Source organism: Nelumbo nucifera, chromosome 4 (genome assembly GCF_055504915.1).
Source record: "Nelumbo nucifera cultivar China Antique chromosome 4, China Antique-T2T, whole genome shotgun sequence".
In the NCBI taxonomy this organism is placed as follows: Eukaryota; Viridiplantae; Streptophyta; class Magnoliopsida; order Proteales; family Nelumbonaceae; genus Nelumbo; species Nelumbo nucifera.
Genome location: NC_142652.1, coordinates 44,526,666 through 44,549,167, shown reverse-complemented (window position 1 = coordinate 44,549,167; position 22,502 = coordinate 44,526,666). Strand labels below are relative to the sequence as shown.

The following is a 22,502-nucleotide window of genomic DNA, read 5'->3' as shown; positions in this document are numbered from 1 at the left end:
AGTTTTTGCTTTGAAGAATGCAGATACAAGGATAGGTGGATGCTAAAGATCAGAGGAGAGAAGAGGGCCACCATTTTGCAGACGAGGAAGTGGTTGGATGGTTGAAGGGCTTCTTGGACGGGACGACCTTCTCTATTAAATGACTGCACTGGAAGAGTGTGAAGTGATTGCAGATGGAAAAAAGTTTTGAAGCTGAGCTGAGGAGGAACATGAAAGGATGGTTCATGGTGGTCTTAGAAGATTTGGAGATAATAGAAAACAGACGCTGTGTGTACCAGTGGGTAGAAAGAGAACAGGTTGGAGATTGTTTGCAGATATATTACAGGAGTTTCTGCTGAAAGGGAAAGAGAGACAAAGCTCAAAACAAAGAAGGGACACAGAGGTCAGTGATGATTAGAGTTACAGAGAAAATTCGAAGGAAGGAATACAAAATGTTGGAGTTCCACAAATAGTTGTATGTAGTAATACCAGAAGTTGAAGGGTGTTCCTAGATATGGAGAAAGAAGCTTGGGAGAAAAACTTGATTTTAACAGCAGCCAAAAAAGTGTCAGATTGGGGAAGAATTGCAGAAGTGGTTGTGGAGAGATTCAACATAAAAGGAATTGTGAACATCAGATCTTTCGATGATTTGAAGGCTGTATTGCTTAGAGCTGGTGAAGAAGTTGTAATTCCCGGCGCTGAGATGGTGGATTCTCCAGCTGGTAGGGTAAGGGTGGAGAGTTGGTATTTATAAAAAAAAAAAGGGTGGAGAGTTGGTATGTTTCCTGTAGCCAGAACCATATGTCTGTGAGAATCCTTGAGATTCGGCTAGTAGGACTCCCTTTCAATTTCTGGAATGAAGGAATACTTGAAAAGCTGATTCAAGCGATGGGGGGAGTTCTGGTAGCATTCAATCTTCAAGACCTGCATGCTGTAAGAGTAAGAATCGTGGGCCTACTTCCTGATGAAGTTCCCAGATGCATAAACCTGCTTGCAGAGGATCTCTGGATTAAGGTTTGGGTTCTTCTGGAAGCTGAATCGTCTCTGTGGGAGAAATGTTCAAAGGAAGAAGATGATGATATCAGCGAAGGCTGGGTTACACATGGAAAGGAAAGCAAAGGCCAGTCATCGAAAGCAAGTGGCCAGCCGTTGAAGGAAGCCGAAGAGTCTCCGTGCGAGATAGGTGTAAAGACTCAGAGAAATAAAGTCTGTAGCCCATATCTCTTGAAATTTGGATCAGGTGGATTTAAAGATTTGTAATGAGTTATTGGAAAGTAATATTGTGGCTGTTGATGGTGTAAGAGTCAAGATTGGAGCTGGTCTGTACCCTTGAAAATACATATGCATCTGTGGTATTTAAGTGGATGCTATCTTGACAGGAAAAAAAGACAAGAAAACACTGATAATACCACTGAGCGGTATGCATTATTTTATTGCTTGAGAATGAGTGGCAATACTAGATAGTCTGGATTTTTATCGGTTTTAAATGAATCAAAAGGGTTCTTGTTTCATGTTTAAATATCCCCACAATAAATTGTTGTACCTGGTTCTAACTTCTAACAAAAGAATCATGCATTGGATGAGCTACAGTATGCTTGTTTATTTTGATTAAAGATTTATAGTTAACTTCTCTTTATTGAAATTCCTTACAAAATGCAATGCTCATGGGTAACATATTCTTGTCTTGTTATAGGTGGCTAGTGCAGGGTATGGCTTGGATCATATGACAGCCATTGAGCTTCTTGGAACAGTAAAATCAACTAATGGATTGGCTGTTGGTGTTGTACTGAAGCCTTTCAGCTTTGAAGGCCAAAGGCGCCAAGATGAGGTAGGGTATGCAAATCTGTTATAGAGGTTTGGGCCCCTGGGAGTGGAGGAGAGGGGGAGGAGCTAGAGTATGCTTATCAGATAATACTGCATGCTGATTTAACAGCGAAGTAAGGAAAGAAACAAATGTTACTGCTTTGACCAAGATATTTAGGCTGTCTCATTTTTCTCTTTTCACCTCGGTGTTTATTTGTGAACCATGAAATGATGGCTCAATTATGCACCCTATTATCTATAAAATATTTGGATCAATTTTTATTTTTAAAATTTGAAACCTTTATTTGAATTAATGAACAGGAGTAGTGGTAAAGGAGCAAAATAAACAAAGTAATAGGAATTCAAGTACAACCATTGAACAAACTAAAAAAAAAGCAAAACTTCTGTTTTTGTTGACAAACATATTTTAGATAAGTCATTGAACAGCTTCAGTGAATGACAATAGAGAGAAGTGTAAAAGCGGTGAAAGAATATGTGGTGACTAAGGTGATACATTGGGTTAAAACGTTGGACATTTTTTTTACCTTTTTCCTTTGGTGGTAGCAAATAACTCTTCAAAAAATAAACCGGAACCCTCTGGTTGGTTACCTCCTACTGAAGATCTTATCAAACTGAATTTTGATGGAAGCAGTCAAGGCAATCCAGGTCCCTCTGGCATTGGGTGGGTGGGTGGGGTATTTAGAGATAAAGACGACCATATTGTTGTTTTGTACTTGGAAATGGTGGGGGAGAGGGACTCAAATAAGAGCTGAGTTCCTTGTTGTAATTCAAGCATTGAAGCTAGGAAAAAGGAATTGAACTTGAATAAGCTGATTGTGGAAGGGCATTCCAAGTTGGTGGTGGATGGTTAAAGCTGCTGGGTTCTGTCATTTGGGTTTATAGAGATGAAATTAAGAAGTTTAAGTGGTTAACTAGCAACATGACCTTTAGAATACATTGCTAGAAGATTGTCTATTGGAATGACTCATACATTAGCTAAGCAAGGGGTTAATAGGGATCATTTGTATTGGGCTCAGTTGCATGGCATTCCAAGTTGGTGGTGGATGGTTAAAGCAGCTGGGTTCTGTCATTTGGGTTTATAGAGATGAAATTAAGAAGTTTAAGTGGTTAACTAGCAACATGACCTTTAGAATACATTGCTAGAAGATTGTCTATTGGAATGGCTCATACATTAGCTAAGCAAGGGGTTAATAGGGATCATTTGTATTGGGCTCAGTTGCATGTTTTTATGTTTTTCTGTGAGAGGTTGCATCTCGCACCTCTCTTAGGGAGCCTAGTACTGATTGTATATATTGCTGCTTTTTAATAAAATTTCATCACTGTTATTTATCAAAAAAAAGTCAGCACACTGGATCAACTCTAAAGATTTTTAAGCTTCAGCTTTCAAATAATTCACAATTTTTTTGATAGGTTTCCAATGATTCAGAGTTCAACTTGAAGTTCCTTGAAATCAAGCCAAAAAAATTCTATAAATTATTCTTTAAGTTTATCTATTTTCTCTACAGTATTCTCTAGTTCACCAGTCTTGTATTATCTGCTGCATACTTCATTATCTTTTTTACCTGTATTGAAAAGTGCAACTGAGCTTCTGGGATGACATATTGCCATTGATAATGCATTGTGTTTGTGAGGCTTGTTAAATGAAGGACACACTAGTCCTTATTTTATTACTAAACAGGGTTATCATTGTAATTAGATATTCTTATTGCTTAATATATATACCCAGCTGCCTTCTAGGTGAGACTAATTGATTCCAAGTCTCAATCAAACAGGAGCTTGGGAGTTTCTCCTCTTTTCTACCTGCAGTTAGTCTTCTTTTTTTCTCTGCTAAACCTATTTCTTCAGCAGCATATATCAGTTTAGAAATGTAATTGATATGGATCATTCACAAGATTTTAAAGTATATAAGATGCACAATAAGCAGAAAAATATCAGCTCCGAAGCCTTGCTTTGGTGGTATGAAAATGGAGCATGGACAACATGGGAACTTCTATAGGGCCTTGATGGAGTGTTTTTGGATTCAAATATTCAATAGACAAATTAGTTCTAGGTTCACTTTTGCTCATTCTATTTACATAATAATGAACTTTTATTACCTTTTTCTTTTCTTTATTTACGTAGTTACATGTATTTTGGAATTTTCAGCTTAGGTATGTCTACAGGACCAGTGCCTATATAAGGTCTTGTAATCACATTTTACAACAGTTGTTTTGAAAAGAAAGAGCAGATTCCCCTCAATGTGAGAAGCTTTCTCTTATAGAAGTGAATCCTAGACACCCTACCACAAAGCTTTCCCTTTAAGATTCTGCTTCTTTTGCAACTGTAATCTTCCAAACCTACAAAACCTGTCTTTTATCTCATCCTCTCCTACCTCCAAACCAAAACCAGTAACCCTTTAAGACCCTAACTCTACTGAGCCCATAATTTTCTAAATCCTATTTCCTATGAAATTTCAAGCTTTAACCCTAAAACCATGGGGTGTATCCATTAAAATTCTTGTTTCCTCTAAAGGTACTGCATTAGTCATTCTTCTTAAAGATTTTGATGGATCTATAGAAGAATTGAGGCCATTCTGTTACTTGAATTCTAGAAGACAAGAGGTGGAAGTAGGAGGTGACTGGCTTGTTAAATTGGAGAATCTGGGGAGGGGAGGTCCCATGGACTTCTAGGAATGCTCTCAAGGAACATATTTTTGAAAAGTAGGCTATTGGAGAACCTGGGGGAGGAGAGGTCCCATGGGGTTCTATGAATGTTCTCAAGAAACCTATTTTTCAAAGGAACCTAGAGAAGGGGTCAATATAGAACAACTCTAATGGGACCTGCTATCCATGGATAGGAAGAAAATTTGTAAAATATTTGGTTAGGCGAGCAGCATTGCTCAATTATACACTTGGAAACAAGAAACAAGAACTCCTCCCTCTCCTTTTTCCTTTTCCTCCTGCTTTTCCCCTCTCCTCCCTCATGAGGAGGCTTACGTCTCCTTGTGCTTGGGAGCCTTATGCCTCTTGCATTCTGAACTGCGCTTCACACCTCTGGGTAGTGGAATGACTTACATGATGCCTTTGCGTTTTAATACATTGTAACAAGTTCCCACCAAGAAAAAATACAGTACCCAGTAGTATTATCTTTGATCAGCTAGGTGAATCTACCCAATCTGGATTAGTGCAACTAGATTTGGATAAATGTCCATGATCCTTAAAAACCATTACTAAGGCATCGTTTTAGATATTGAAGGATCCTAAACATTTCATCATGATGAGGCACTTTGGGCATTTGCCACTTTATCCTCCCAAATCAGCTTACTAATTGAGGAGATTCTGTTTCGGGCATTTGCCAATTTATGAAAGAACTGAGAATTTTTATCTCCCACTTTCAGCCAGGTAGTTTTGGCTGTCTCCATTTTAACTCCTCCTTGACTGCCAGTTTGTCATACAAGGACTTTGCTTAAAATCTCTTCAACCTTAACTCCTCCGAAATTGGCCCAAATTCTTCAGTTCGATTAATGTCTTCAATCAAACTCAGAAAGCTCTTTTTTCTGTTTCTGAATTCAGATTGCTTTCTAATTTCCAGATCTTGATTTTTTTTCCTTGATTGCTTTCAACTTTTTTGCCATAATGAATGAGTTGGAACCATCCACTTGGGATTCACACCAAGCAGCCCTTACCATTAGGAATGAAGCTATCATCATCAAACCATACATTTTCCAACTTAGAGGGGGTTTTCACTTTATCCCATTTGCCACAGATCAATAGAAGCAAAGACTTTTGTGCTTGAGAGTTATAGATCCAGAGGGAATATAGCATTGAAGATTAGTGAAACTAATATGGCGATTGTACTACTGGTAGGTAAGGAGGTGATTGAATGGTTTATGCTGTTTATGGAAGGAGCATTACAGATGGGCAGAAACTCTGTGTTCAAAGAATTGACGGTTGTTGAAGAAAGAACCTACAATGTTGAAAGAAAGGAAAATGGTAAAGGCAGGTATTATCACTCTTTATGAACTTTTTGGTTGAGGAAAGAAGCAGGTTGTCTGCTTCCCAAAAGGAAGAAGAGGGGAAGGTTGGAAGGAGATTAAACTTTGAAGGAGTTTTTGAGGCAGGATGAGGTGGTAGAGGAAGACAAAAAAAGAAAACTAATGAGTCGAAGGAAGAGGAAGCTAATGATAAAATACAGGTTATGACATGCAAAGGAGGTCTATTCAGAGTCATAGCAAATTGGGAGAGAGGTGACTGGGAAAAGAAGCTAGTGGTTCAGAGAATGGAACAACCACTAAATTGGAAGAAAATAGTAGAAACCATAATTAAGGACTTACAGCTAAAGGGGACGGTAATAATAACTCCCTTTAAAAAGCAGAAAGCTTTGCTGGAATTAGTAGATGTGGTAGATGTAACTTGTATATTGCGGGAGAATCTGGAAGCTTCACAGTGATAAAATGGAGCCCATTGTCTAATGAGAAAAGTTTTCCCATAGAAGATGGGGTTTGTTCGTATTCTTGGTCTCCCCTTCCACCTATGGAAGGAAGAAATCTTCAAATCAATTGCATTATTGTGTAGTGCTAAGCTGGATAGCATCTGTGAGTGGTATGGTAAGGCTAAGAGTGGCGGTCTCCTTGAAAGATGAAGGAAGGCAGAGAGCAAAGGGTAGGCTAAGTGCTTCTATTGACAAAATCGTGTGTTCGTTATGAATCATGCCTCCCTTTATAGGGAGAGATCCCGAGGTCTTGAAAGGAAGGAGCCAAAAGAGTTTGATTCCCATTTGGAAAGGGGATCTTTGATTTGGTGTCAGTTGTTAGGGGGACACTGCTAGGGGTTCACCACGTGTCTTATGAGATCTCTCCAGGACAAGGTTTCCTTTTGTCCGAGGATTCTCAATACACATATGCTACTTCCTTTTGCAGCTCTCCTATACTAACATGGCGTGGATAATGTCAGCGCTAGTCTTACGTCTCTCTTAATCCTACTGGGCATCTTGTCACGAGTGATATCTAGTCATTATATTTTTCGTCCGTTGCTGTTGCGATGGCTCTGAGCTCATTGCAAGCTCGTGATGGCTTTGGGCTCATTGTAGGTCTGTGGCGACCTCGAGTTCGTCATCGGTACTATGGCTTTGAGTTCATCGCAGGTCTGTGGTGACTTTGAGCTCCTCGCAAGCTCGTGTGGGCTTTGAGCTCATTGCAAGTCTGTGCAGGCTTTGAGCTCATCGCAAATCTGTGCCGAGTTGTGAACTCGTCGCGAATGTTTCTGTGGCATTGGTTTAGCGCCTTCTATGCTATTGCGGTCATGGTGAATGTGTACCTACAATTAGCCCCCATGCTTATTGGTAAGTGTAAGCTTATTAATAAACATTTGTGTCGTTGGTTCGTTTTGGAGGTCTGTAGCAGGGTGAGGGATTTGTTTTGAGTTGGGGGATTATTGCACTTGTTGGGCTCATTGTTTCAAGGTAGAGGATTGGTGTGGAGAATCATGAGTATCGTGGTTTCTTGTTTTTGTTACCCTTCATGGTTTCTAGCAAGGGGGTTTCTTGGTTTGGAACGTATTCTCGCTTGGTTGGGCTGTATAATTGTTCCTGTTCCTAGCTAAGGTGCATGGCGAGCATTCCTGTCTTTGATATATCTGTTCATCTTCCACCTGGTTTTTGATTTTATCTTTGAGATTTGGCATTGATTATTTTGGTCATTGGGGTCGGTTATTTTGGTATACTCAGCCCCCTGTCTTTTGACGAAGTGCTTTCTATCGAGGAACATTTCAGTATTTTGATTATTTGGCGAAGCTCTCAGCCCCCTTGCTTCTCGATAGGAAGTAGTTTGTCAAAAGACTGTTTCTGGCTAGTGTTTTGATTTCTAGCCCCTCTGTTTCTCGATAGGAGGTTCTTTGTCAAGGATAGTTGTGGCTATAATTTGATTTTTAGCCCCCCTGTTTCTCGATAGGAAGTGGCGAAGTGCTTTGCCAAAGACAGTTTTGGCTTTGGTTTGATTTTCAACCCCCCTATCTTTTGGTAGAGCATTTTCTATTGGGAAATACTTTAGGCATTTCGGTTGTATGGTCAGAGTTTTCATCCCCCCTTTGTGTTGGTGAGCATGGTTGGATCACAGTGCTTTGGTTTCTTGGGAGGTTTGTTGGAGGGTATCCTGTCTCTGTCTCTTCTTCTTCTTTTGTTGCATTATGGCATATGGTCGACCGTTATGTGTGTGGCATGTTCTTCATCATGCCTCACGTATAACTGTTGATTTACATTCATGTGTAATGGGTCACGTGCGCGTCGGGATTGGAGGTTATCTAATTGAGCTGGCGACTGCGTGATGTGCACTAATTTAAATTAGTCTTTTGGGTGTCTCGCCCGTTCTTAAGGGCAACAGTGTAATTGTAACAACCAATTTTTGGCTATGCGACAATGGGTGATTGATAATCATTTCATTTTGTCTACCACGACGCCGTTTGAGATGCCAGGCCCGTATGAGGTTTCTATGAAAGTATTCCGTTCAGTCCCTTGTTATGCTTGCCTTTGCTTTCTTGTTTGAGTCCTGTTAGTGCCTTCGTGTGCATTCGTTTTCTCCTTCTGTTTCCCTATTAACCTTCTTTTTCGGTTCTTCCATTATTTGCTGTCAATGACTCCCCGTGGTCAAAAGAAGACTGTGAAGTCCGAATTTCCTTTCCTGGATTTCGTGAGGAATGTTGACACCGCCGAGCTGCTCTCTGAGTATGAATCTACCAAAATGGCCGACGATTGAAGGGGTTTTTGGCCTCTGATGCTGGTATCCCGGGGAAAGGACGACGAGTATGACACCGTGGAAGCGAAGGAGTTGATGTGCTTGTACGGTCGTGTGTGGAGTGCACAATGTCTTTTAGGTGCCATGAACCGAAGACAGATGCCTCCAGGTCACCGGTGAACTACTCGGCGTGGGCATATTTTATATTGGAGAACCCCATGTATTGTCGGTTGCTCCATAGTGCTAGACTTCTTCGGTTCGTGGACTGCTTTTTAGACCTCCTCGGTAGAGGAGTCAGTTGCATGATGCTGCTTCTCTCCCACTGGTGTTGCCGAACGCGTACCTTTGTTAGTGCCTTTGGTGAGTTTGGCATCACTGTGGAAGATGTTGCTGCTCTACTTGCGCTTCCATTGGGTGGTGTTGTTTTTGCCCAACACCTCCAATATGCTGAGTCCATCCCCAATAGTTTATCTGAACTCTATGTGGAGTTGGGGGAAGATATCAATGTTTTCAAGGCGCAGGTGGATGAATCAATTGCTTGGGAAAGTGGCCTCTCGAAACCTAGATTGCATTCTGGTTTGAGAGTAAGAGTTTGACTAACATCATGGTCAGGAAGGCAGACAGTTAGTGCCATCTTGCGGCGTTCATCCTCTACGTTGCATCGTGGTTCTTGTTCCCTAGCAATCCCGACTATGGTCTTCGTACAGTTTTGCTTCCTCTCTGTTTTGGCATCCGACGGTCATCAGTTGCCTTTGGCATCCATGTTCCTCGGCTATCTCTATGACCAAATGGATGACACAATCCACTAGATCATGGACCCGAGTTGCAAGCGTCGCTCATCTTACGTCTTTGCACCATTCTTATTTATGTATCTTTGTGAGTGCTTTTAGTTGAGCATCACTCCTTGCTGATTGTCCCGTCTGTTTGTCAACATAGCGACTCTTGAGGGTGACCAAACAAAGGATGTGTCTCTCGATGTCTGTCGTGGGAAGCAGTGGCTCGGCACCAAGAGGGGGAAGCAGTTTGGGGTCGCCGAGGTTGAGCTTAGATTCTTTTCTTTGGATTGTTTTGTTCTATGCCCGTATGCGCAGCTAGTCCATCACACCATGCCGTTTTTCATCGGGGTTAATGTTCCCGAGGGTGGTGACCAATAGTGTGCCGTGGATGCTGAGAATTTTGTTGTTCGTGCTGCGCACCTGATTTAAATCAGGCGGGGTTAGACGTGAGGAAATCCCAAGGAAAAAACTAGTTGTAGACGATCAATTGGTGTACTCAGTCTGGTTGGCAACTACCATTGAAGCTGCAATGTGGAGAGCTATTAGAAGGGAGGAAGAAGAAAGGTTTGGAGAAGATTTCCTACGTGGCAAATGACAAGTGGGTGAAACTAAAGTGATTAGAAGTTATACTAAAATGATAAAACAAATATTGGGTAAAGGCAAGGGCATAGGGAAGGAAATGCATAGTCCAAGGAAAGGAGGAGATTTGACGCGTGGCGGGTCTCAATGCCCACTAAGTACCTCAACTCTCCTAAATATTTAATCTTAATTAAAGAAATAAGGAAGCATTTTAGATCATGAATTTCTTGAGCATCACTACCTGTGACAACAATTTCATCCACATGTACAATGGGGAAGGTGAAATGAGAAGCTTTCCTCCTCATAAAAAGAGTATGGTCTAATTATGTCTACTTATAACCAAATTGGATGAGTGCAGTCCATAATTTATCAAACCAAGCACGGGGAGACTACATAAGTCCATAAAAAGATTTCTTCAATTTACATACCTTACCTTGCATCTCCTTACCATACATTCTAGGAGGAAGGGACATATACACCTCTTCTATCATGTCATCATTGAAGAAGGCATTTTTGGCATCAAACTAATAAAGAGGCTAGTCATAACTCACTATTAAAGATAATAGAACCCTCACAAATGTCATCTTAGCCACCAAAGAAAATGTCTCCATATAATCAATCCCATAAACCTGAGTTTACCCCTTGGCAACAAGGCAGGCTTTATACTTCTCAATCTGTCCATTAACATGATAGGAGGACTTGGAAAAAGGGCTAGCACAAGTCAACAAGAGCTGGTAAAGGTAGGAGAGAGGCAAACAACCCTTCAGAAGAAGGCCTATAAAAAGGGCTTGACTCTGCAAAAGTAACATCCACAAAAACTAATTGAGTGCCACTACTAGGACCAAAACAACAATAACTCTTTTGTGTGGAGGCATACCCTAGAAAAAATGCACTTCTTGGATTTGGGCTCAAACTTATGTCTTTGGGAACTAGGATCATGAACATAGCAAATGCACCCAAAGACACACAAAGGAATGGAGAACATTGAAGGGAGACTTGAATCCCAAAACCCTAGAAGGCATACGGTTTATAAGATAAGTAGTTGTCTTCACTACATCACCCCAAAACCTTATAGGGACATGGGAAGAAAAAAGAATGCTTCTAGCAACTTCCACAATGCTTCAATTCATTCTCTTCGCTACCCAATTTTTCTCTAGAATGCGAGCACAAGAGATTTGGTGAACAACTCCAAACTTCTCAAAATAAGTGGTAAGATCCCTTTCAAAATATTCCTTAGCATTGTCTGATCGGAATGGTTTGATTTGGGTGTCAAACTGGGTAAGCACAAATTCATGAAACTATTGAACAAGCTTGGGCACTTTACCACATGAACGCATAAGATATAACTAGTCTAGCAAGAAAAGTCATCAATAAACAAAATAAAATATTTATAGCCTCCCATACAGGGTAAATGATATGGCCCCCACACATCAAAGTGAACAATGTTAAAAGGAACAATGGATCGTTTATTACTTGTAGGATAAGAGTTTCTATAATCTTTTAAAAACTCACAAGACTCACAATGTAGACTTGATAAAGTGACTTCTTCAAACAATGTAGGAAACAAAAGCTTTAATGAAGAAAAAGAAAGATGACCTAGACGATGGTGTCATAACACAACAGGATTGACTTTGAAACTATTGATCCAAAAGCTTATTTTTGAGGTTGTACTCGGCCCTGCTCAAGCATGTCTAACAGATATCTCCCATTCGTCTCATTGGCACTCCCAATCACCTTCTAGGATTTCATGTCTTGAAAAACACAATAAGAAGGGAAAAAAGTTATGCTATAGTTCAGACATTTAGTGAAATTACTAATTGAAAGTAGGTTAGTATTAAGTTTAGGTCCATGAGGAATAGAGGTCAAAGTAAGGGTGTTTGAGGTTTTGATGTCTCCCTTGCCTGAGATGGGGGCAAGAAAGCCATCAACAAGGGATATTTTGTCCCGACCAGATTAAAGTTGGTAAGAAGAGAATAAAGTGGATACACTTGTCATATGGTTAGAAGCACCATAATCTATTATCTAGGGGATCTTATGATTACCTGAGGTAGATGCATGATTTGCAGTAGCACAAATACCTGATTGAGCATACGCAGAGGCGGAGTCATTACTGTGTGGAGCAGAAGCTGAAGAGGTATAATTTAGATGACTTATGATGTTGCCATACTTCTCATATTCAACCCTAACGACTGCAAGATGTTCCCTTATAGACTTCTCATCACATTGCCCCTTCTCACCATCAGAGGAGGTGGTTACATTAACTTCGCCTCCTTTCCCATTCCCATTCTTTCTTTCATTATTATTATTATTCTTGAATCTAGGAGATAGGAACTCTAGGTGTAACTTTTAATAGGTGTCTTTTGTGTGCTTTGGCTTTTTGTAGTGTTCACACAACCTCCTTTCTCAGTGTTCACCTTCTATTTCGTCCCAACACTAGCAAAGTGTTCTACTAGGGCCTCCACAATCTGAATCTATCTCCTGCTTTTCCTCACAACTGAACATAATATAAGCTTGAGAAAGAGTCACTTCATCCTTAGCTAGAACATTTCATCTGATTATATTATACTCAGGATTGAACCTAGTTAGGAACTCAAACACCTGATTCCTCTCCACCAGTTTCCTATGAGGTTTCAATATTGAGAAATACACAACTAAGGGCTTCTCCCCCTGACTCAAATTATTCACATCAGTCTTCAATTTATAGGCCCTAACAACATTTAGCTTATGTGAGTAGGTCTCTTTAACAATATCCCATACCCCCTTAGCAATCTCTATCCACAGGAGTTTTGATTGATATGAGGTTGCATAGAATTCACCAACCAGCCTACAATAGTGTAGTTTTTTTGCAACCACTTCTCATAGGTAGGATCATCCTCCTTGGGTTTTGCCTTACTCTTAATGATATACCCCCATTTTCCTCTACTACAAGCATGAATTTTTATTGATTGAAACCATGCCAAGTAGTTTGTCCCATCTAGCTTCACAGTAGTCACCGCCCCACAATGATCCAATTACTTACCTCCAATTTGCAAGTGATATCATAGTATTTTGTGAGGGGGTGATATTACGAGGGTAAGGAGATTAAAAGAACTGATCAAGAAGTTTGAAGCAATCTCAAATTTGAAAATCAACTTAGATAAGAGTTGTTTCGCAGGGATTAACATGGAGGATAATGACTTAAACTTGGTAGTGGGCTGCTTAAAGTGTCCCTTCTATCACCCCTTGGTCGTTGACATATTTAGATCTTTCTTTAGGAGCCAACTCTAAGGAAAGTATATTCTAGAACCGAATTGTAGAAAGGTGTGAAAAGAGATTGGCTGCTTAGAAGAGGAATTATTATTTCGTTGGGAGGTAGGATCACCCTAATAAGATCAACTTTGGGTAACTTACCAATCTACTTCCTCTCTGTGTTTAGGATTCCACCAAGGGAAGCAAAAAAAGTTGGAAAAAAATATGAGGGATTTCCTTTGGGAGCTGAGAGAGTCTAAAAAAGACCACTTAATTAAGTGGGAGATTGTGCGTAAAAGTAATAAAGAAAGTGGTTTAGGAATTGGGAATGTGAGAAAGAAAAATGTGGCTTTATTAGGGAAGTGGCTATGGAGATGGCCATTAGAGAGGGAAAGGTTATGGCATAAGGCGGTAGACGGTATTCATGGGAGGTTGGAAAGTGGTTGGGATTTTGGTGTATCACATCGGGCTACTTTGGCAGCACCTTGGAAAGCAATCCATAGCGTCCTTCCTCATTTCCTCAGGTTTATCAGGTATGATGTTTGTTTAGGGAATTTAATCCGCTTCTGGTAAGACATTTGGTTGGGTGATTGGCCTCTTAAGGACTTGTTTCCTTTTCTATATTCCTTCTCCTTGTACAAAAATGAGAGTATCTCAAAATTTTTAGCCTCTCCTATTTTGCCTTTGGGTCATAACTGGGATTTTGGGTTTCAAAGGGGATTGAGAGATGAAGTCACCTGTTTGTCAGGGCTTTTCTGCTTCTTGAAAGAGTTTGTTTAGAGCCTCCTAAACCGGATAGAAGGGTTTGGTGCCCAAATTTTAAAAGTTTCTTTTCCTATGCCTCTTTCTAATGTTCTTTTCTAGTCCCTTATCCCTCTTTCCTTTCCTGATAAGGAAGTTTGGTGTCAACCAATTGTCCCTGAAATTAAGGCTTTTGTTGGGAAGTGACTTATGGGAAAGTTAACGCTCTGGATTACCTACAAAAGAAGAGGTCTTTTTTGTGTATTTCCCCAAACCGGTGCGCTCTGTGTAAATCTAATGGTGAATCGTGTTACCACTTCCTAATCTCCTGTTCCTTTGTTGTAGATATATGGGATTGTTTTTTCTCTTTGTTTGGGTGTAGGTGGAACATGCCAATGGAGATTAATATGTCATTTGATCCATCTACCTTTGCATGGCGAAAGAGAAAGGGAAGAAGTAGAGAAGCAAACAAGAAATTATGGACTGTGTATTGACCAAAGTTATACATTAGCTACTAACTTTGGATTTCTTTAGACAGTACTCCTTTGATGAGATTTGGAGGAACTGATTGTCAGTGGCTTCTAGTTCAGTACAGAAGCTGGTAGCACCTTTTTCAGGATTGGTGGGGAATGGAGACTCTGTAAGGGCTGAACTGTATGCAGTCCTGCAAGGTGTTCAGATTGCAAAAGAGATGAATTTGGAAAACCTGGTGATTGAAGGGGACTCCAAGGTGGTGGTGGGCTGGCTAAAAGATCCGGATAAAGTGATATGGTGCTATCAAGACGAATGAAGTTCGGATGGTTAACACAGCAGATGAGCTTGATTATACAATGGGTGGGGAAGCTTGTATCAGTTGCTTATCTTTTCTGATTTAGTGAAATTTTAAGGAATTTTTACTTATGAAAAAAAAACAATGTTATTGCCCGCATAACTTAGATGATTACCACTTTGAGCTAGCTCAATATTCATTTTAAAATGAAACATGAAGTTAAGTATTAGTTTGTGTTTGTGTAATAGATTATTTGATTGATCTATTACAACCATTTACATTTTCTATGAGTTCAAAGTTTGCTTTAACTCATCCTATCGTGAAGCTTTGAGTCTTAAGGTTTGGATCAAGTAAGTGAAATGTTGTTTCCTAGTGTTGAAGATATTGAAAGACATGAGGGTGAGGTATGGGAAGAGTCAAATGCTGTTTTGGATCAAGTAAGATTGGTGGGGGGAGGAGTTAAAAGTTAGTAAACTGATGGGAGTGTTCTTTTTGGGTGGGGAAGAGTTAGAAAGAAAAGCGTTTTTGGAGTTAGAGAGTAGAAGAAAAGAAGGTATGGATTAAAAAGAATTGGAAGGGGGGGGGGGTTGGAGAGTGAGGAGTTTGAAGAATGAAGAGGGGTGATTGCATTTTAAAGGAAAGAAGTAATGTGAAGGTTTGTTTGAGTATTGGGTCAAAGTTGTTGGACTGGCTACTGATTTTTCTAATGGTCAAAAGAATTGTTTGGGGCAGGTTATTGGGCTACTCTAGAATAGAACTGTTGGGGATGTTTTAGAAATTATTGTTTTTTTTTATCAATAACATCAGCTTCATTAAATTAAAAGAAAAGAGGGAATATGGATACGAGAGGGGAGATAAAAAATCTTAGCTCCCCAATAACAGAATACAAAGAGAAAAAATTAAAAACTAGCCCAAAATACAGACTCCCTATTCTCTCCTTGCTTGGCCAACCCATCTGCAAATGAGTTGGCATTCCTCTTCACCCAGCTGTACTGAATCTCAATGTCCCTACACAGCCATAAGAACTGTTTCTTTCCATTGTTAAAGTTCCACAAACCATTGTCCTCTTTCTTCAACCAGCTAACCACCACCTTCGAATCACCTTCCAGGATCAAACGGCTGATATTTAATTCCATTGCTCTTCGAATTCCTTCAAGTGCTGCAAGGATCTTAGCCCTAAGAGAGTCACCTTCTCCAATAGGGCTAGAGAATAAAGCAATAACAATCCCTTCCTCATTCCTGAAAACTCCTCTAATCCCAGAGGACCCCGGATTCCTTACACTGCTGCCATAAAAATCAGCTTTATAAAGCCCGATGGGGGAGGGGACCAAGACGGACAAAGAGTCCTCTTGCATTTAGCAGTGGAAGCAATCTCTTTCCAATTTCTTAGCATGTCATCCACAGGAAAGTCTGAAAACAACTCCAAAGATTTTAGCCAGTGGACAGCCCTTAAAAGGATTAGGTCTAACAGTTCTTCCAAGGTTCTTTCCTTGTCTGAAAAAATACGTGAGTTTCTTTCTTCCCACAATGACTAGCATACTGCTGCTCTAATACTCCTCCACATAGTCATCCCTTGCTTCTTAGGCCAACTGAAAAAAGGAGAGAACAAACCTTGGACACTCTCCAGAGGATACCAAGAACACCCAGAGCAGGAGAAAACCCACTCCCATACAGTTTTAGCAGCCTTACAAGAGACCATGAGGTGGTAGCCGGATTCCCCATCAACTTTACAAAGAGCACATCTATTAGGAAGTAGACAATAGTTTGGTCTCTTTCTCTGAAGTAAGTCAAAAGTGTTGATTCTTTCCAGGAAAATTTCCCAACAAAAAAAGCCAACCCGAGGAGGAATAGACCTGCTCCAAATTTCTTTAACCGGAAAGGACAACCCAAAGGGGATAGGAGGATGAGTTAAGGTTTCAAAGAATGAAGCACAAGAAAAAGTACAAAAGCTAGAAGGGGTCCAAAATCTGGTGTCTTCCTTAGCAGGATTTTGGAAGACATTCTCAAGGGAAGCTAGGAAAGTTACCAAGCTGTCCATGTCTGTATTCCTAATTGCCCTATGCAGGCCTAGGTTCCACCCAAAGCCAGAAGTGGAGTCTGAAGGTATAAAGAAAGAAGATATGGGTTCATTTTTCAAATGTGATAGAGCATACAAGGAAGGAAACTGGTCCTTCAGTGGAGAATCCCCGACCCAAAGTTGTTTTGGTGTTGAGAAATTTATGTATTTAGAGTTTCTTTTTTGTTGTTGATGTCATTTGTTTTGGTGATCATCACCCAATTTGATGCATTTTTTTATTTTAGTGAAAATTTCCTTTTTTATTTATTACCAAGAAAATGTAACTAAGCAACTCAATGATTTGGTAAATTTGCTAACAGACATGTGATTAATAGGAATTGAGGAACATATTGAACATTTTGTTAACTGAATATATGATTGAATTGTCCTATCTCTGAAACATGAGATGATGATTAGGAGTACCTGTCATGTAATCAGTCACTATAGCCATTGACCCATTGAAACTTGATAGACATAAGGCAGGTGGATCCAATACTTGACGTGTGAACTAGAGCAGCAGTAGATGCCTGTGAAGAAAACATGTGCCTCACATATTCTTCCTTAGATATAGCTACAGTCTCACTCAGGCTTTGCCAATGAAGTAGATGGCTGTGGCGAAGATGATATGCCATAATAAAGTAAATCTTCATTAGTCCACACTATGCCCTTCACGTCCACACAAATATGGATACCATGCAAGTCACTACAATATCCAAATCTAATATTCGTGGTCCTCCCATTACTATGACCTCCAGTAATATCAACATGACCTTACCATGACTACCACATCCACCTTTAAAGACCCCAACACAGCTATCCCTCCAGAATGCAAGAGTAGATTGAGCTACTTTTGGGGCACCTTTAGACAATCTTTTTTTTTTTTTTTTTATCAATAGACCTTTAGACAATCTAGCCCACTGAAGTCTAGAAAATACCTTATTGAAAGGTGGTAATTTAGGACTGCCCAAAATCTGTGACTGGTGGTTCATACTCTGGTTTAATTCTAGATAAAAGTCTCTTCTTTTCTTTTATGTAACCATAATAGCAGATGTGATGGGCTTATAGATATTCAGTTGTTCACATAAACTCAGTGTCTGAATAGTACTCAAGAGTCTTCTTCTCTTGTTGATGACAAAACAGGAACTGAAATAACAGATATATACATTTTATATTCTTGCTGCTTTTATATAATCTCCTCACTTCTCCCATCTCCATTGAAGTATTAATAAAAATTAAATTGCTGTTTCCATTGAGTATAACCACGTTTTTTATTGGGCATCCTCTTGAATTCCTCCAGAATTACTGGGACTCATGTTCTGGTTTCCTCTCAGTTAGGTGTTTCACCTTGCCTTTCCCTGTAAAAATACCTTAATTGATTTTTCCCAAATGGCATTGTTACTTCCATCCATTTTTGCGGAAGCTATTTTAATGGGTATATAATCTGGTGTCAGCATCATTGGAGGTTTTGATTCGATACTTATTCAAAAATGAATTCAGATTGACACAGAAAATTGGACACCAGAATTCTGGTTATATCATTCACTAATTGGTAAATGGGAAACCAGAGTCTCACTTATCAGTCACTCATGGTGCACCACTCTAAGTGCATGTTACAATGGGAAATATAACCCTATTTCAACATAAAACAAATCTGCACACTGACCTGTAACATAATGATCGATCACAGCACCATGTACCATTTTCACCTGTCACCTCAATGTTCACCACACAAACAAATCAAAAAGGTCTGATTTTCACCAAAATGTCCAGATATTCTTCTGTCTTTTCTATATTTTACATTTTTCACATGGTTTCATAAAAGTTTTAGGAACTGTTAATGATAAGAACTGTCTTTGTTGATGTAAGGAAATTATGAATAGTTACTTGCATAATTTTTATGTACTGTACATAAAATGAGTTCCTATTTAAATTATACATGATAAATGACTGCATATTAGTATTTAGATGTGTTTCATGCAGTGACCTACTTGGTCACTTATGGTAACTGCTTTGGTGGAGCACATGCTCAATAACCACTTGTATTTGACAACATATTTTTTATGATAGTCATGGAGGTTCCTATTTATAACAACCAGTAATTTGTTTGAATGTTTACTTCAAAAATTTTAACAGTTTTCTGTATTTACAGGTCAAAGCTTTGGTAAGCAAAATTCAGGAGCACACAAACTTTTGTATTGGTGAGCATTTAGACCAAATGTATTTATCAACTAGATTGCTGTTTCCTTTGTTATCAGTGGAGAAAAAAAAAGAAAAAACAAAGTATGAAAATTAAGGGCAATTACAATTATATGCTTGCACGTTTGGTTAGAGAAAAACCTTGATAAACTCTCATCCTGTCATTGGAATGTGTTCTGGAGTGGAAATGAGGTGATTATTTTCAGTTATTCTTCACTAATAGATTCTGGAGATCCAGTTGGAACAAAGGTGCTCTCCCTTCAGTGACTTTCAATTATCTTTATCCATGGGCTTTGAGAGACTCTCAGATGTACATACACAGATCTGGTTGGGTGGGTGAGGGAGAGATCAAATGGCCATTGATAGTAAAGATAGTTATCAGATCATAAAGGTTAAGCTTTTCTATACTAATATAGCCTTTTGTTCAAGTTGGCTGCAATACACATGAGCTAGATCATTTGTTTTTTGATAGACATGAACTAGATCATTGGTAGCTTAGCATGGTGTTGGCAATGGGGACTGGATTTTTTTGTCCTAAAGATGCCAAACTAGATGTATTTTTTGTATGTGTTTTACAGGGAGCCAATTATTGGGCTTGCATTGCGTTTGAATAGAATCCTGATCCCGTGACATTAATCAGTTGTGGGGTGTGGTGGTGGAACTGCTCTTTTGGGGAATAGCTCCTAACAAGAAAAGTGATTTTTTCAGCCAGTTGGATGGAGAAGGAATTTGAGATGGAAGAAATTGTTAAGGCTATGAAGGAGTTGAATGGTGACAAGGCACTGGGGCTTGATAAGGGGAATATAATTGCTTTAATTTTTAGGGCCTTTTGGGAAAGGAGACTATTCAGGCAGAGCTAATGGCTGCAGTGATTGGCTTGCAAAAAGCAAAGTAGGCGCTGATAAACTAGTTGTTAAAGGTGACTCCAAAGTAATTTTAAGCTGGCTTTTGGATGGAAGTAAAGCTAATTGGTGTTACAGAAATGAATTCAGAAGGTTTAATTGGATATAAAGACATATGCAAATAGAAATACAGTGGGTAGAAAGGTCTGCAAATGGCTTGGCTGTTGGTTTAGCAAAGCAAGGGGTTACTAGACATCAACCATATTTGGCTCAGTTGTAAGATCTGAGTTGGGGTGGGATAGCAGGGTCTATTGTTGTACTTCTTTTTCTCTTCTCTAATAATTTTTTTTTTCTGTTGCTGATCAAATAAATAAAAACAAAAAAAGAAAGAAATGATTTGCATTCTTAGATAAGAGGAGGGCGTCACTGCCAATAAGTTGAGTTGAATCCGGACTTTGGCTAAGAATCATTGTTTGACTACGACTTTGGTAGAGGAATTCAAGTGAGGCTAGGATTCATATATAAGTTTTAGGGTAACACCGGGATGAGTATCAAAAGGCTCCTAGTTGAATTGGGACTCATGGGGAGGAATCCTAGTTGTACTGGGACTGTAATATTGTCTCTAAAGGAGTAGGGCTTGTCCTGTAGTGTCCTAATTGAACTAATAATTTCTGATATGCCTGAGTGATCTTACACAGCTATGCTAGTGTTTGCCTTGAAAGATTTTCAATGCAAGAAACCAAGTTTCAGGTGTTTTCCCTAGTTGATGTATGACTTTGGGTGAAATCCCATTTGATAGTGATTGGTTCAGACGATGTCTCTTTATGTGGTATCCCAACTAGATTTTGATACTACAGTGCAAAAGGACAGAATTGTCATTTCACTTTGCATGAAGGGTCCAATGTGATAATTTCTAGGACTTTAGAGTGCTTAGAGTGTGTAGTTCAACCAGCCCAAAAGGAGAGTTCGATCTACACCATTGAGATGTTGGGTTTACAGTTAATTTGAGTGCTTCTCTTTGGTATGTTTTTACTTTCACATAGTGGCAGGGCAAGAGCTAGAAGGGATAGGAATTAGAGAGTATAACGTGGGTGATGTGTGTGTATATCGTGATTGAATTATTCAACTGAACTGTTGAGGAGAGGTTAGCAGTGGTGGTGGAGTTGAATGTTGGGGCTATTTAGGATGATGTGTTTTAATTATCTATAGAGTAAAGAGTTCCTTTTTGGTGCAAAGCTCTTTTTAAACTTGTATTTTCTTGGTTTTCTCTGTGTTGAAAAAAATTATATTATAAAAGATAACAATCGTGTACTCTCCCCATCAGAATTACTTTTACTGTATTCTGCACTCTTAAATATGCTGTCCATACCATTTAGTTGATTGTTTGGTTTAAATTGAATTTCTATATAATTAAGTGGTTAATCATGTTTATGTTTCTTTTTGACTCAGTGGTGGACACTGATGCACTGCTCAGAAAGGAAGTGTTAACTTTAGCTGAGGCCTTGAAGAGTGCTAACAATGCTGTTTTATTATGCATCAATGCTATCTCCATTCTTGTATCTGTAAGTTGCATCCTGAGGATTCTTTCTAATATTCTGAAATCTTATTCTTTTTAGTCCTTGATTTATACTTTTATATTGCTTTTGGAATTTGGAATTTACAGGAGAATCATATGAAACTTCTTGATGCCCCATGTAATAAAATAAAGGAGCTTAAAGTTGCTGAAGTGTTAAATGTAAGAGCACCATCTTCAATTGCCTGTGATTTATCTACCATATTATTTTAAAACTGCAAAATTTTGGATTTTCTTTTAAAATTATTATTTTATACTTTGTGGTGTTCTGGTTTTAAATGTTTAATTGACAGCATGACCTTGAGGATTCAATGGGCTGGAATATTGGCTAATGGGATGGCAGATATTGTATCCAAGCAAGGGATAAATATGGATTACATTGGGCTCAGTTCTAATTTGATTTTTAGTTTAAATGATTTAGATATGTGAGAGGTTGCACCTAGGTGTGGCAAATGAGTGGGTTGGGTTGGGCGTGGGTTGCATCTGGATTACCCCCGGAGGACGCCACATGGGAGCCTTACCTTCAGCTCCAGGACAGATTCCCCAATTTGAACCTTGAGGGCAAGGTCAATCTCAAGGGGGAAGGGACTGTTGGGACCAGCCCAGCCCAGCCCAGTCCAAGGTCAGCTCAGGCCCAGCTCGAAAGGATGCAGCATACCCCCCTAAAGGAATGAAGAAGTTTGTTAGAAGGAACAGAGCACTGAAGACCACGTCAACAGATCCCCTGTCAGAAACGGTTTCAATAAGAATGATTTCGCATGGGAATAGCTTCGAGCCAGCTATATGAGGCTCCAGTTTTGTATGGATGGACATAGTGAATTAATATCATCGTTACCTATCTTGTTCTCTGACTTTCTGCTTCCCACCTTCTTCTTCTTTCCCCATTTCTCTGTTTCAGGAGGGCGAGTCTCCCTCGAAGAGACTTCCGAGGTAGGCGGTTCCTACCATTCGGCAAGGAATGAAATTGAACAGAGTCATTAAAGGAATTTGGGGTAATCCAATACCACCAAGGACTGGAGCATTTGCTTGGATTGTGCCTCTCTTTGGGGTGCTTGTAACTTTTCTTATATTTTGGTAATAAAATAACTTTTCAATCATAAAAAAAATCTAATTACACAAAATCACTTAAAGAATAGAGGTTTTCAGTTGGGCTATGGGTGTTATTTGTGTGAAGTGAATGAAGAATTATGCTTTACATCTATGCTTTGGTTGCCCTTTTATAAAGTTTCTATG

At 39.4% G+C, this 22,502-nt stretch overlaps 1 protein-coding gene across 2 annotated transcripts in view; it reads left to right on the top strand.

The window, feature by feature from the left end:
• Positions 1-22,502, top strand: part of ARC3 (GTP binding protein) — a 106,369-nt gene that overhangs the window by 21,548 nt on the left and 62,319 nt on the right. For both annotated transcript variants that reach the window (XM_010272451.3, XM_088903638.1), the window contains exons 4-7: positions 1,673-1,807; positions 18,808-18,856; positions 21,146-21,258; positions 21,360-21,431. In XM_010272451.3, coding sequence (XP_010270753.1) covers positions 1,673-1,807; positions 18,808-18,856; positions 21,146-21,258; positions 21,360-21,431 — 369 coding nt within the window. The remainder of the gene's footprint in view (positions 1-1,672; positions 1,808-18,807; positions 18,857-21,145; positions 21,259-21,359; positions 21,432-22,502) is intronic.